This window comes from Antechinus flavipes, chromosome 4 (genome assembly GCF_016432865.1).
Source record: "Antechinus flavipes isolate AdamAnt ecotype Samford, QLD, Australia chromosome 4, AdamAnt_v2, whole genome shotgun sequence".
In the NCBI taxonomy this organism is placed as follows: Eukaryota; Metazoa; Chordata; class Mammalia; order Dasyuromorphia; family Dasyuridae; genus Antechinus; species Antechinus flavipes.
In genome coordinates, this window is record NC_067401.1 from 147,204,856 (window position 1) to 147,218,940 (window position 14,085).

The 14,085-nt window shown below is 44.2% G+C and overlaps 1 protein-coding gene across 1 annotated transcript; it reads right to left on the reverse strand.

Annotated features, from left to right (window-relative positions):
* Positions 1 to 2,363: 2,363 nt before the first annotated feature.
* UBALD2 (UBA like domain containing 2) lies at positions 2,364 to 13,704 on the reverse strand. The gene is made up of 3 exons (XM_051995020.1): positions 13,418 to 13,704; positions 12,317 to 12,379; positions 2,364 to 3,763 (listed from the first exon to the last, which is right to left on the reverse strand). The coding sequence occupies exons 1-3, from the start codon at positions 13,535 to 13,537 to the stop codon at positions 3,446 to 3,448; spliced, it is 501 nt and encodes a 166-aa protein (XP_051850980.1). The 5' UTR covers positions 13,538 to 13,704; the 3' UTR covers positions 2,364 to 3,445.
* Between the last annotated feature and the right edge of the window lie 381 nt (positions 13,705 to 14,085).

Sequence of the window (14,085 nt, forward strand, 5' to 3'; positions counted from 1 at the left end):
TATATCCGACCTGGTTAGTCCTCACTGCAGAGAGACATAATCTTTCTCACACAAAAGGGGCTCTCCCTTTCAGCCAGGGGAAAAGAGAAGTAGAGGTGAGTGGGAGGAGCAGGATTTGACTTAGACCCAGAAGGACCCAAACCTTTCATTTCATAGATAAGAGGTCAGAGGTTAGTGATTTACCTGGAGTTACACAGACCGTATACATGAGAGATGGGGTTTGAACCTAAGTTTCACTTTATTGTATGTGGGTGCCACCTCATGAGGTAACTAGCTTACCAGGGACATCTCAGAAAACAGAACTGAAAGAATAGCTTGTGAAATGTGTGTGGGAGGAGTCATATTTTCTACTCCAATTTGATAGGGATTGCCCCTCATGTAAATACCTCTGAGGAAACTCACAGGTGAGAAAGTTGTGGCAGGGGAAAATACTCGAATGACCTATAAGTTTAGAAACTAAGAAGATGTCGCCTACCTGGATTAGCTTTTTCACACAAATCTTAACCTAGGCCCTTCTACCATTTTTCAGCAAGCTTCCCTTTTTTAGTTTATTTCAGGGATTGATTACATTTCAGAGGTAGTTTAGGTGATGCAGTGGCTAATATCAGAACTTTAAATTTGGAAGACCTGACTTCAAATTCTACATCCCTAAACAGACCTTGATCATAGGTAAGTCACTTGTCTGCCTTGGTTTCCACATTTGTAAAATGGAGCTAACAGCTCTTACCTCCCCAGTTGTTTTGAGAATGAGTTTGGCAAAGCACTCTGTACATTTTAAAGCAGTATATAAATGCTATTATTGCTCTGCCTATTTTATCTACAGACTTTTAAAATCGCTACTAAACAAAAGCCTCTTGAGATCCAGGGATTTTTTGCTCACTTCAATTTCCTGTCCATATTTAGTATAGTGCCTTAGCTGAACTGGATTTGAACAGAAAACTAAAAGATATACCATTCAGAGTCTCCAAAGAGAGGATTATAGAGCAGAAGACACATAATAGCCTTTATCAGTCTCTCAACTCCAAGACCTTTTAAAAAATCTTATAATTTAAAATGTATGTTTATGGCAGCTAGGTGGTACAATGGAAGAGTACCTGTTTTTGAGTTCAAAAATGGCTAAACTCTTACTGGGTGTATGACCCCAGGTAAGTCAGCCCTGTTTGTCTCAATTTCCTCATCTGTAAAATAAACTGGAGGAGGAAATGGCCATCCAGTGCAATATTTTCATCAAGAAAACCCCACATAGGGTCATGAAGTCAAGAGATGCCTGAAAATGACTAAACAAAACACGTGTATATACCATGTCCCTTCTGGGGCTCTTCACTATCAACTTTATTAACAAAATGTAATTGGCTCAGTATTAAAACTCTGGTCCAATCAGGCCAGGTCCTTATTGCAGGTCTTCACATGTGACATTGCATCTTCAGTCCCCCATATATTCCCTCCTCACCTCTGAGGAGTAATGGAGTTTTTCAAAGTTCAGCTCAGGAACCACCTCTTTTCTAAAGGCAGACTTGTTGGATCTTTCTCCTCCATCTCCAAATTACCTAGTATTTATTTTGCAACTAGTACAGTGCCTGGCACAAAAGTGGTGCTTAATCAAAATTCACTGATTAAGCTCTTCATCTATGCAACCAACTGAGCAGGTCTTCCTTTTTTTTCTCTAGGAAACAGAGGTTAGTATGAGCTCAGCTCCCCTAAGACAAGAGGAATATATTCACGAGTATTCAGTAAGAGAGGAATTAAATTCTAATATTCCTTTGTTAATAAGCAGCAGGTCCACCTGTGCTCACTGTTATGTACAATCCTTTCTTGGGCACTCCAGTGTCCTACTGCAGGTCTCACAACGTGCACATGCTACTCCTGGGACGGTGAGTTGGGGAGGACTTAAAATAAGACTTAGAAAAGCCTAGCTATAGCTTCTAGAAGAAAGGTGGTACACTTCAGAGTTTGAAAGTGAAATGGCAGGGAAGGTTGTGAGGTGGGTTCTTGGGCAGGTACAACAAAGGGAATCATCTAAAGAGCTAGACTTTGTTCAGATGACCAACTATTCCATCATCCCAAAACTCTATTTGACCAAGAGCTTGCTCCTCTCTTCTCCTTGAGTCTAAAGACTGTATTCTGAAGGGACAAAGAACAAGATGGAACCCCTGGGAAAAGGAAGGATAAACAGCTCAGGTCTCAAACTTGATTCTATCCCACCCTCTTCAACTACAAATCCATGATTCAAGGTAGATCACTTTTCTCAACCTAAACTCCCTTCCTCATTTAACTCAGTTCCCTTCTAGCCCCACTCCAGTGTCTAAGATCATTGGAGAACAGGAGAGATTTGTTTCCAAGGAAAGAGCAGTACCACAGACACGGGAGGTTAGAAAATTCATTTTTTAAAAAAATTTTAAATTAATTAAAAAAAAAAAAACTCAACCTGGCATGAGCAAGATTCTGATTTGGGAACTAAACCAAAAGTCCTCGGTTGCAAGCTTTTCCTGTCCAGCTCAACCAAGCCAGCCACCCCCACCACCTGTGGCTCTGGTGGGAGAAGCTTAGGTCCTTCCCACCTCCAACCCTCCTATACAATATGGTACAGGGCCCCAGCTCTGGAAGGGGGAGGAGAAAAATGTTATCTGGAGGTGGGCCACCCTAGCCCTCACCACCCCCACACCCAGGGTGAAGACCCCAGGGAAAACCGGCAAAAAGAACAGGCTGCCTCCAGGGTCTAAGCAGCAGTGATTGGGGGTTAGGGAAGAAGATTCCCTCCAGTCTGAGGTCAGAAGAACAGCGGCAGCTGTGATCAGCACTTGGGAGGCCGAGTCCAGATTGGGAGGGTGCACAACATCCTCATTTCCCCTCAAATCCATTTTTCTGTGGCCACTGTTCCTGGGGAGTCCCAAGGAGAAAGCCTGGCTTGTCTGGCTGCTGCCTCGATCCAGGTTCACAGCCTCAGCATTGCAGAGAATGGGAGTGCACCCCTTACCCCCCTCCCCCTCCCTGTCATAGCTGCTCTAGACATTGGCACCCCATCCCACCCCAGCTCAGGTCACCAGAACTCGTTACCCAGAGATCTATCTGTTATTAGCCAAGCATTCCACTCTGGGGTAAGTGAAGCAAAGAGAGAGGTGACAGAAAGACGTTTTCTCCATCTTCCTCTCTCCAAGGCTGGCCCCATTCTCCTATACATTAGATATATCTGTATATTTATATATATTATAGTTATATATTAAAAAGAGAAAAGACCAGTTATTGACTTTCCTGAAGAGAAATCCCCCCCTGAAGGCCTTGGGTGGCTCAGGAAGTTTAAAAAAAATTATAAAATTTTCCAGTGCAATCTTCAGGAAACACCCCACCCCATCCCACCCCACCCTTCCCTAACCTGTCCTTCTCTGCACCCACCCCTACCCCAAGCACTTCTAGCCCCTGCACCCCCAGCCCGGGCCCAGCAACAGTCTTATCTCTGCCCATCCATTGCAGCCACAGCTTTCTGCTGGGAACCCCCCTGTTGTGCCCCAGGGGGCCACGTGGGCTGAGGATGGTGGAGGTGATGTAGGCTGTGAGCTGTGGGGGAGGAGGGTGGGATCCAGGCTGCCTGGTGACTGGGTGGAGAGGAGGCCCAAAAGGGGCTGAAGTTTGCAGGAGGGGAGCAAGCCATGGCTGTCATGGGACTGTTACTGCTTTGCAGGGTCTCCGAGGCCCGTAGCTTGGAGAACATAGCCAATGCATCCGGGAAATTGGGTGGTGTAGCAGGTGTGTTGCTAGGTGTACACATCTGTAGAGAAAAAAAAAAAAAAACAACGGTGTGGTATCCAGGCAAGCTCAGACCCAGTCAGAACTCAATCAACTACCAGAATTACCCTGACATATTCTACAAACACTCCCCCCACTTCTTGATCTGTGGCCTTCTGCTTTTAAGAGTCAGCAGAAAGCCTTCCCAGATCATCTTCCCAACCTTGGATCCCTCCTTCCCTCCAGGTTTCTTGCAGCAGCAGCAGCAGCAGCAGCAGCAGCAGTGAGACGTAACTATCTACCCCATCCTCTCAGATTTGAAACAATGCAGAGAAATGTGGACAAATCACCAGAATTCTGGCAGAGCAAGGGCACTGCTTTGGAAGGAATTAGTTTCACCCAATGCTCACAAAGAGGTCAAATGGGTATTTATAATGACCATTCCACTGGTGAGAAGATGGAGGCTCAAGAGGTGATTCAGGTACTGGCTAAGGTGCCGTTTGACTCAGCTATACCACACCATCTCAATGTTCCTCTACTCATCTTCTCTTTTACTGAATTCCTCCCCTTTATTTGGAAATTACCTGGATTAATTCAGGCAAAATCCAGTACAAACCATTGTATACAATGGTACACAAAAAGAAAGCCATACATGGAGACCTCAGACCCAGTTTCATACACAGGCCCCATTATTTGCTAGCTAGCTGTGAATCTCGGGATAGGTTCGGGAGCTCACTTCTCTAAATCTTAGCCACTATATTCACAGATATTTTAGTGCTGAGAGGACCATTAACATCTACCCTCAGATTAGTTCTGAAGGAATTAAAAGGCTTTTTTCTCCAGCCCAGATCTTGACACCGAGCAGAAGGGGAAGAAAGAAGAGAGATGTTTAGACTGAGGTCAAGGACTTTTCCAGTTCTATGGTATTTTTATAGTTACAAAGGGTTTTCCACAACCATGATCTTATGAAATCCTAATGATTTGGTGTAGTAGAGACTGTAATCCCCGTTTTACAGAAAAGGAAAACTTAGTATTGGGGGTGGGGTGGGGTGTTAAGTGCCTCTGCCCAGGATCATATGCCTAACTTGGATAAAGAGCAGCTATCGAGATTTCTGGACTCATCTCTTTCCATTACCCTGGCAGGTTCAGGGAATTCTAGATTTGGACTCAAGGACGACTGAAGCTCAAATTCTGATTCAGCCACTAATTATCTGTGCTCCTGGACAAATCACAACTCAGGAGAAGAGTGGATCAGTTATCCCTTCTCTCAAAGGTCCCCTTCTAGATTCCTGTGATCCAGGAAACCAGGCAAGTGAAGCTAGCCTTCAAATTCAGCTAAATGAGCTGTTTCTGCCCCCCACCCCTCCACCCTGGGGCTTTAGCCTCCTTCCTGGGGAATGAGAGCAAAGAGGAAAAACCCAGGCCAGTGAAATGAAATTCAAGTGCCTGAGCAGCTTCCCTTTTCCCTCCTAAAGCCTTCTATCATTCTGTGCAGGTCTCCTAATTTTAGCTGTAGGAGTGGTTCCTCTCTAGAACCCACCCCAGGAAGGTAGGGGAAAGGAAGAGAACATAATTCAAGGAATCTAGGCCTCCTGATTTAGCTCCAATTAACCTCTAGCCAGGGCCTCAAGTGGAAGGGAGGTCTGGCCTGAGAACAAACTGTCCCTCCCCTTTCCAGGGACAGTCTAATGTGCTATTTAGTACAAAGGAAGCTGAATTTGAAGGGATGAGATCTGGGTTCAAATGCATCCTTACTACCTAAGTAATGGGCAGCAAGTCACTAACCTTCCTGAGCCTCAAACCCCTCAGAAATCCTATCCTCTCTAAATCTAGGATCTGAAGTCTCATAGCAGCCTGCCCAGGATTACAAAGCGCTCCCACTTGAAGAACATCTTAGTCAGATGAGGACAACATTACCGCCTTCTCGATCCTGTACTTGCCTTCCTCTGCCCTCACTCATCAACTTCAAAGGACCCACTTTACCCACAGCAAGAAATAATGAACTGGAGGGGGAATGGGAGCAGCCAGTGAATTCTATTAGCAAGCATCAAATTGAACCCTCCAATTCAACCAAGTAGTGGCAGCCTAGTTCCTTCAGAATGAATCTGGTTAAAAGCTATTTCTACAAACCATCTATATGTGGAAGCACAATGGTTCTGCATTAACTTATTCCATCACCAGGCAGTCTATTCTGTCCCTAACATGCCACCAACACTGGGCCTGGAGTCAGGAAGACTTCTGAGCTTCCAGACACCTACTAGGTGATGCCAAGCAAGTCATGTTTATTTGCTTCAGTTTCTTCAACTGTAAAATAGCGATAACATGAGTACCTACCTCCCAGGACTGTTGTGAGGATCAAATGAGGTACTAATAATAAAGTGCTTAGCACAGTGCCTGGCACATAGTAGGTGCTACATAAATGATTTTTTCCCTTATTCCCCAACTCGGGGCTTCAGTTTCCTCATCTGCAATAAAAGGGAGTTGATCTCTTCCAGCTCTGATAGTCTGAGAAATGGGAGAAATAACAGAAGGGCTCTATATTTACAGTTTATATCAATCTACAATTATTTTAATTTGTCTACTCACTATTCCCTTTATCATTAACAGCAGATGACATTTAATGAAGTCCTTTAAGTTTTACAAAGTATTTTACAGGAATTATTTTCACCAGATGCTCACAAAAGAAGCCCTAGGGGTATTATAATACTCATTTCACAGGTGAGAAAATGGAAGCTCAAGAGTTTCAGTCTCATTTGACTCCAAATTAGACAGTACTACACTATCTCAATGTTCCTCAGCCCATCTTCTGTTGAATCCCTCCTCTTTGCTCACATGCCCTCTTCACTTTTCTTCTTTCTTTTGACTTTTCTAAATCCAAGTCATGGCTCAAATCATGAAATCTTTTCCCCAACTATTGCAATCCAGCAAATTTACTCTCCTCTGATGTCTTGCAGCATTTGCCTATATAAATGGTTCTCAAATTTTCTGACCTTAGATTCTTAATTAATGAGGTTCTCTTATACTCGCCAACATTTGTTTACGCAGATTAGATATATCAATTTTTGCCTTATTAGAAATTAAACGTATGACTATTATGAAAATGTCAAAGCAAATTTCAGGAAGGACAGATATTTTTCTGATAGAGTAATCAAGGAAGACTGCCTAGAGGAAGGAGCATTTGAGATGGGTCTTGACTGAAAAGATGGATCTCCACAGGCAGAAAGGGTTTTACACAAAAGAAGCAGAGATCAGTAAAACACAGCTGGTGATCCATTGTGTCTGAAATAAATGAAAAAGTTTGAAGGGAAACAAGACTGGAAGGGGGAATTACAGTAGGAAGGCTGAGGAGTTTGCATTTTATCCTACAATCCAACAAATTTCCCAAATGGGTTGAGAGGTGCAAAAGACAATTCGCTGAAAGTGGGAAGACATTCAGACTTGTACATGTATTCTTTTTTTCATTTAGAAACAAAGATAATCTTTGATAATATTGATTACAGACTCCAGTATCCTCACTCAGTATGGGCAAAGGTTGAAATATCCTGAGAAAAGAGCTGAAGTTCTCTATAACGGAGCACTTGACTATCATTTTACATGGATTTTATAGACCATCAAACCTAGTTTAAATTAAGCTAACCAGCCCTAAAGAGACAAGTGGTACAGAGACCTTCGAAGAAACCTCAAAATGAAGATAATATTAAGACTATGAGCACAAGAGAATAAGAAAAGATAACAATTCTAGTCTGACTAGGAGCTATTCTATCTTCTATGTGACAAATTTGTAAAAACAGGATTGTAATTAGATCTGTAGCATAGAAAATTATAAGCTTCCAAAATCACCTGAAATATAGATTCATATCTACTATCTTTAACAAAGAACCCCATCTTAAGTAAATGTTTTGCCTTGTAGTGATGAAGCCATTGTTGTTAGCCACTTATCAAATAAAGGTGATATTCATTAAAAGACAAAACTTATATACCTCACCTTGAAAACTTAAGAAAATATACTGCAACATAGCTAACATATATAGGACTGCTTGCCATCTAGGGGAGGGGGTGGAGGGAGGGAGGGGAAAAATCGGAACAGAAGTGAGTGCAAGGGATAATGTAGTAAAAAAAAATTACCCTGACATGGATTCTGTCAATATAAAGTTATTGTTAAATAAAATAAAATATAAAAAAAAGAAAAAAAAAGAAAACTTAAGAAAAAGAAATTCTTCTAAAATGCTCTAAAAAAATTCTCCCCAGAGTATTGGTAGATTTCAAACTTTTGTCATAACTGGTAGTAGGAACCAAAAAACAACTATTGTGATTCAACAGTCCCAGATAATAAAGTATTTCTTCCATTTGGACCTATTCATCTGTCATTTTCAGATGTGAAAACTTTTGTCATAACTGGTAGTAGGAACCAAAAAACAACTATTATGATTCAACAGTCCCAGATAATAAAGTACTTCTTCCATTTGGACCTATTCATCTGTCATTTCCAGATGTGAAAACTGTTAAAATCTTTAACATCAGAAGATACTGAACTTCAATCAAGAGCTTTTCAAACTACTTATGTCATAAGGGGTTAGACCTAAATTAAAAAAAATAAATATCCCCTACCACACTAATTATTTTTAGGACTTTAAAAATGATTTTGTGTACTGTTATAAAATTCAGTTATTTTATAAAGACCCTAGTTCAAATCTGGCCTCAGACACCTACCAGCTGGGTGACAGTGGCCAAGTCACTTAAACCAAAATCCTATTTGCCTCAGTTTCCTCATCTATAAAGTGAGTTGGGAGAAGGAAATGCTAAAACATTCCAGTATCTTTTCAAGAAAATCCCCAAAAGGATCATAAAGAGTTGAATAGAACAAAGCTATTTTTTTTTTTTTTTAACCAATTAAGACCTGAAGCCCAAGCTCAAAATAGTACTGAATAGCAGTTCTGGACTTTGAACTTGGATTTTCTTGACTCTCAAGTCTTGCACTTTTCCCACAGTCAATACATTGTTCATACATTGTCTCATACCTCTTATACTGTTATACTTAAAATGGTTAAGGATCTTCTTGGCACTCCCAACTTACTTCTCTCATTTGTTTTGGTTTTTTTCACATTTTAAACTCTAAACATGAGGAATATGCTTCATCTGCCATTCTATTAGCTTGTCTGATGCTCCCGTTAAAGTGCTTGTCTGTCTGTGGATTTATAGGGGTTGTTCTTTTGTTGGGACTAACCTAAATCTCATCTCTACAGAAAACCTGAAGAAAGACCTCTCTTCCCCTCCACATACTTTACAGCTATTGTTACTCTCCTTTCTCAAATTATATTGAGTATAGTTATGTTACATATCTATCCTCCCCTCCGGGTATAATGTAAGCTGACTGAAGGCAGATGTTAGAACACCGCAAATGTAGAAGGTGATTAAATGTGGATTAGAGTACCCCCTAGAAGAAGCACAAGATCATGTGCTGCACTGGTCCATGAGGGGAGGGATAGACCACTTTTCGTTTGCTCTGGTACATAGTAGAACTTGTTTCAACTAAATTCTGTATTCCCTAATGCTAGTACAGCTAGCTTTTAATGTTCACTAAATTGTCTTATGTATATACTTTTCAATAATTTGTGTCTTAAGGGAAAATTCAGCAAATTTTTATGATGCCAAAAGGTACATTCACTTAGCAAGGGTCAAGCTCTCAGCCTGTCCTGTCTTGTCTTGGTGGACAAGAAAACAGTCTACTTCGAATAGACCTGCCCTCCTCCCTTCCCTAAATTGGGGCACAATTGGAATAACAATGTAGTTGAGGCTGCTGTGGTAGTAGGTGGTTTTCACCTGAGAGAATAATATTTGCAAGATGCTTTGCATATTTATATATTATTTTATCCATGCAACAATCCTGAGAAATATTAATGCTCTTATTAAATAAACAGAGGCTAAAAGAGGTTAATGTAGACTTTCATAGCCAGTATATGTCAGAGTTGAAATCTGAATTTGGGTCTTTCTGGCTCTGAGTTCAGTCCCATATGCATTATTACCACTTAGCTCCTTTAGACAATGTCTAGCAGAGAAGGGCAAGATAAAAACAGGAACAGGTCAATTTACAGTTCCTTTCTTAAGACACACCTCCCTTATTTAATTCCAACACACTTGCTGTACTAACACAGCCATGTAAGGAGTCTCAGAATGAACACACTGAATCAAAGAGGAAAACCATTCTGACCCAGCTCTTAATTGAGGGTGGGGGAGGGGAAGGAATGCAATACTATCTGGGGGTGGGGGAGGGGAAAGAATGCAATGCTATCTTTTCCCAAGGACCCCACCAAAGATTACAACAAGCAATAGTAAACACCAAAGAGAAGCTTCTGAGAAATGGGTCATCTGGGGAAGACAGGTCCCCAGGCTAGGGAGGGAACTGGTGAGAAAGGAGGCAGCAGATAACTTCCATCTTCCAGATACCAGTATACTAGTAGAAGCCTCATTTTAAAGCAGTCGTCTTTTTTTTTTTTTTTTTTTTTTAGCATGGTCCCCTTAGACAAGTCTAGTGAAATATCTATGGAGCTCTTTTCTCAAAATGTTTTTAAATGCATAAAATAAAATTAATCATATCACAAAAGAAACCAATTATGCTGAAGTACAGTTATTAAAAAATTTTAAAAACATTTTCATAGATTCCAGCTTAAGAACTCATCCCTCTTTTAAAGGAAACTTTCAAAAGGGATTTTTGAGTTAACTATGGACAAAGTTAAAGAGATGGAGGTAGGAACTTCTCAAGACCTTGGGAACGCTGGAACATTATCCACTTCCCATAACTGGATAATTTCTCCACTTTCTGGGGCCTACCTGAAGGTTTCTTCTTTGATGGCAAGCAGACAGACAGACTGCTCTGCTAATTTAGACACCTAACACCTGGTCTGTAAACCTGGGGCAGGTGGTGTTGTCAGCATTTTGCCCATTTTATTCCAAATTATTATTATTAATTTTTAAAAGTCTTAGCAATTCTGAGAGAAGGACTTCCATTTTGCAAATGGAAGTTAAACAAAATTTCCCTGTTTCTCTTTTATGACTTGATGGGATGGGAGAGCAAAGCAGATTAGGGAGATTGCATACAAAGTATTTCTACAAGCAAATATCAGTAGATAATGTTGGGGGGAAGGGAAGGCCAAGGATGAAAGCACTTGTCAAAAACTTACTCCAAGAGGAGGTCAGAGAAGAAATCCAGAAGAATAATATTTGACAAGGTAGGGTCACTAGGGCATTCTTCCAAAAACCCACCCCCACTTCAACACACACACTTGCCTAATAGGTAAGCTGCTACAAAAACAGGGAAAGAATAGACATTTGGTATCAGGATGATATATTGACCAAACAGGCTCCAGAGAAAAGAATGAAAAAATGTGTCTCCTTTCACCACACAAGGAGTAGACTATGGGTGTGGAAAGTTGCATATGCTGTCAGTCAAGGACAACATGTGGTTGGTTATGCTAAATTATTTTTTTCTTAAAAGTCTTTGTTTTAGAAGAAGGCTTACTGAGAAGGAGAGAGCTGAGCACTGGGAATATGTAAGAAATTAATTTGATGTAAAAACACAAGAGGTATCAATAAGAAACAAAGGCAGTAAAATAGGCTTTGAAGAGATTTTTCTGTCTAGACGAGATAGAAGCACCCCTTAACCATGAAAACAAATGGTTCTAGGAGAGGGCAGAGACGCTAGAGGAAAGCTTTAAGGAACGTGTTATTTTGGGTCTTTTATAACATAACCACAGCTGCAGAGAGGAAAGATTAAGTGGGATTCTTTGCCTCATTTTGCCTTAAATCAGGATCTAATCTGTTTTGTCCCCAACCTTAACAGGGAAGGAAGGGTAGGAGGGACCCACATACTGGAGACTGTCACTCAAATTGCCCATTCATGTCTAGAGACAAACGCTTCCCCTTCCTTCTATGCCCATTTCCTCGGGCTGAAGGCTCAGAACAGTGGAATATTCCACTCTCCACTTCTTCCCCCCACGGTTCATGGCCCCCCAGAGCAGCTCCAACAACAAACTTGGAGGTTCAGGTCTCTTCCACTTTCAGCAATCCTCAAACCTCCATCTCTCCAACTTCCAAGGCTAAAAAATCTCTTACACCTTATCTCCCACTTCTCTTCCCTCCATGGAGGCCTAGCTAAAAGGAAGGGAGGTAAGAGGGGGGGAAGGAGTCATGCCCTAGGTCATGGTCAAGCAACTCAGGGTCCAGGGTCACAAAGTTTGCTCTGGGCCCGCTGGAGCAGCTCTTTCCTGGAAGACATTTTGGCTTTGTTTACATTTGCAGGCGAGGCGCTTGCTCCAAGGCAACATGGCTGTCACTGGCCTCGCTGGCTGACAGCAAGCCCCCCACCCTCAGTTCTGCTGGCATCACCAGCACCCAGACCCGCGGGCAGCCCCCACCAAGTCACTGTCTGCTGGAGGGAGGGGAAGCAAGGAGGGGAGAGGCCCTGGCTCTTCCCGCCACACCAGGGGCCCCACTTCCGCGCTGGCGTGCTTGCATAAGTCTAACATCTTCGGGGTTGGAGGGGGGGTGGGGGATTAGGTCTCTACATCCCCCAACCTTCCTAACCCCCACAATAACTTACCATCTGGTGGTGATGGTGGCTGTTGGGAATGTTTGTTTCTTGGAAAAACGTGCTCAGGGCGGTCTGTGGGCAAACAGAGAGTGGCAGTTAGCCAAGTCCGGGGTGGGAGGAGAAAGGGGGGTAGAACCCCAACAGAAGCTACCGTCGGGCCGGGATTCCCAACTCGCCCTCAACATCTCTGCCACAGCCTAAACCCAGAGACAGTTATCAGCTTAACCTCTGTTTCCAACACCGCCCCCCCTCCCCCAACACCACGTATCCCATCCTTGCAATGCCAAGCTAGGGCAGCTCCCCTCTTTTCTTCCAATCGACAAATCATTCTACTCATTCTGCACCGAGCCCGGTGTCACTCGAGTTAAAAGTCGCCGCCGGTCCCCACGTGGAGAAATAAGCAATAGGGCTACAGGGGGACGAGTGTGAAGGGAAAATCTGGACACTTCCGCACCCCTACCCCCCAAATATCTCCCCTACAATCGCTTTCCCCTGGACCACTCCCCCTACCACAAGGAGAGAAACATCGTCCCTTTACAGCTGCTACCACCACCCATCCCTTCAGCAAAAGAGAGGCCCAAAGCTCTGGGGAGCTCCACGGGCCACCGAGATCCTTGGGTAGTCACAGGCTCTCCTTCCTCAGGCCCAGACATCTATAGCCCACCCCTCCCCCTTCACCTCGAAGCGGAAGGGGGGGGGGGGGAGGAGAAATTCCCGAGCCTTTCCTTCCCAGGGGGTCTGGGAACTCTTGGGGCAGTACCCTCCCCTTCTTCCACGAATCAACTTGGGGAGAAGGCGAAAGGGTAAAGAGCTATGTGTTATGTGTGGGAGCTGAACTTGCCGCTACCCACTCGTGGCCTGGTCTGGCCCCGTAGGTTATTTAAAGACACACACACACATACACAAATACACACACACACACACACACACACTATTCTTGGATTGGGATAGAAATAGAAGAGGTGAAGCGCAGAGGAGGTGGCGGCGAGCAGGGGAGGAAGGTGCCCGCCCGGGGCATAACGGGAAGCTCTGGCCAAACCCGGGCGCCCGTCCGCCTGTCTGTCTGTCTGTCCGTCAGTCCTCCCGGCGGCCGGAAAAGCACGCACGCACCTCGAACTGCCAGTGGGCCGCCTGCAGCAGCTGCTTCGCCTGGTCGGCCGCGCAACCCGCGGCCAGCACGAACTGGTTAATCATGACCTGGTGCCTGAGCTCCTCCATATTCACCGACATGGCGAGAAGAAGCGAAGCCGGCACCAGCCGCCCAGCAAGGAAGAAGAGAGCCCGATGTCCGAGAGGGCTGGGGGGAGCGGGGAGGCGCCCGCCGAGGCTGGCTTCTTTCTCTCTAGCTTTTTTCTCCGGCCTGCGTCCGCCTGTCTCTCCTCCTCCTTCCCAACCCCCAGCAATCGCCGCCTGAGCTCCCTCCCCTCCCTCCGGCCCAAGCAGCCTGCTTCAATCGGCCCCGACCGGACGAATGTTGTGGTTCGCCTGCTCTCCCTCCTCCCGGGGAGAACACCACAAACAACAGCGCGGGGCGGGGCCTGGGAGTGTCCCAACGTTCGAGGCCCTGCGTTCCGCGGCCGCTGATTGGACCGTGCGCCTCTCCGCCAGAGCCCCGGCGTATGTATGGGTGTTCGATTCGAATCCCCTAGTCTCTGAGGCTGTTACTGTTGCTCTTTTTTTTCCCCCTTGCCCCTCCCCATCCCCATCTCCTCCTCCCTCAGGCTTGTTCATTGGAGGACGCTTGAGCTGTCGGGCTCCCCGGGCATTGGCTGTTTGCT

Coding starts and splice junctions, on each gene's coding strand:
- UBALD2 (XM_051995020.1), bottom strand. CDS start 13,537: ATGTCGGTGAATATGGAGGAGCTCAGGCACCAGGTCATGATTAACCAG. Junction 12,380..13,417: donor CGGCCCACTGGCAGTTCGAG/GTGCGTGCGTGC, acceptor GTTTGCCCACAG/ACCGCCCTGAGCACGTTTTT. Junction 3,764..12,316: donor GCCACCATCACCACCAGATG/GTAAGTTATTGT, acceptor TTTTCTCTACAG/ATGTGTACACCTAGCAACAC.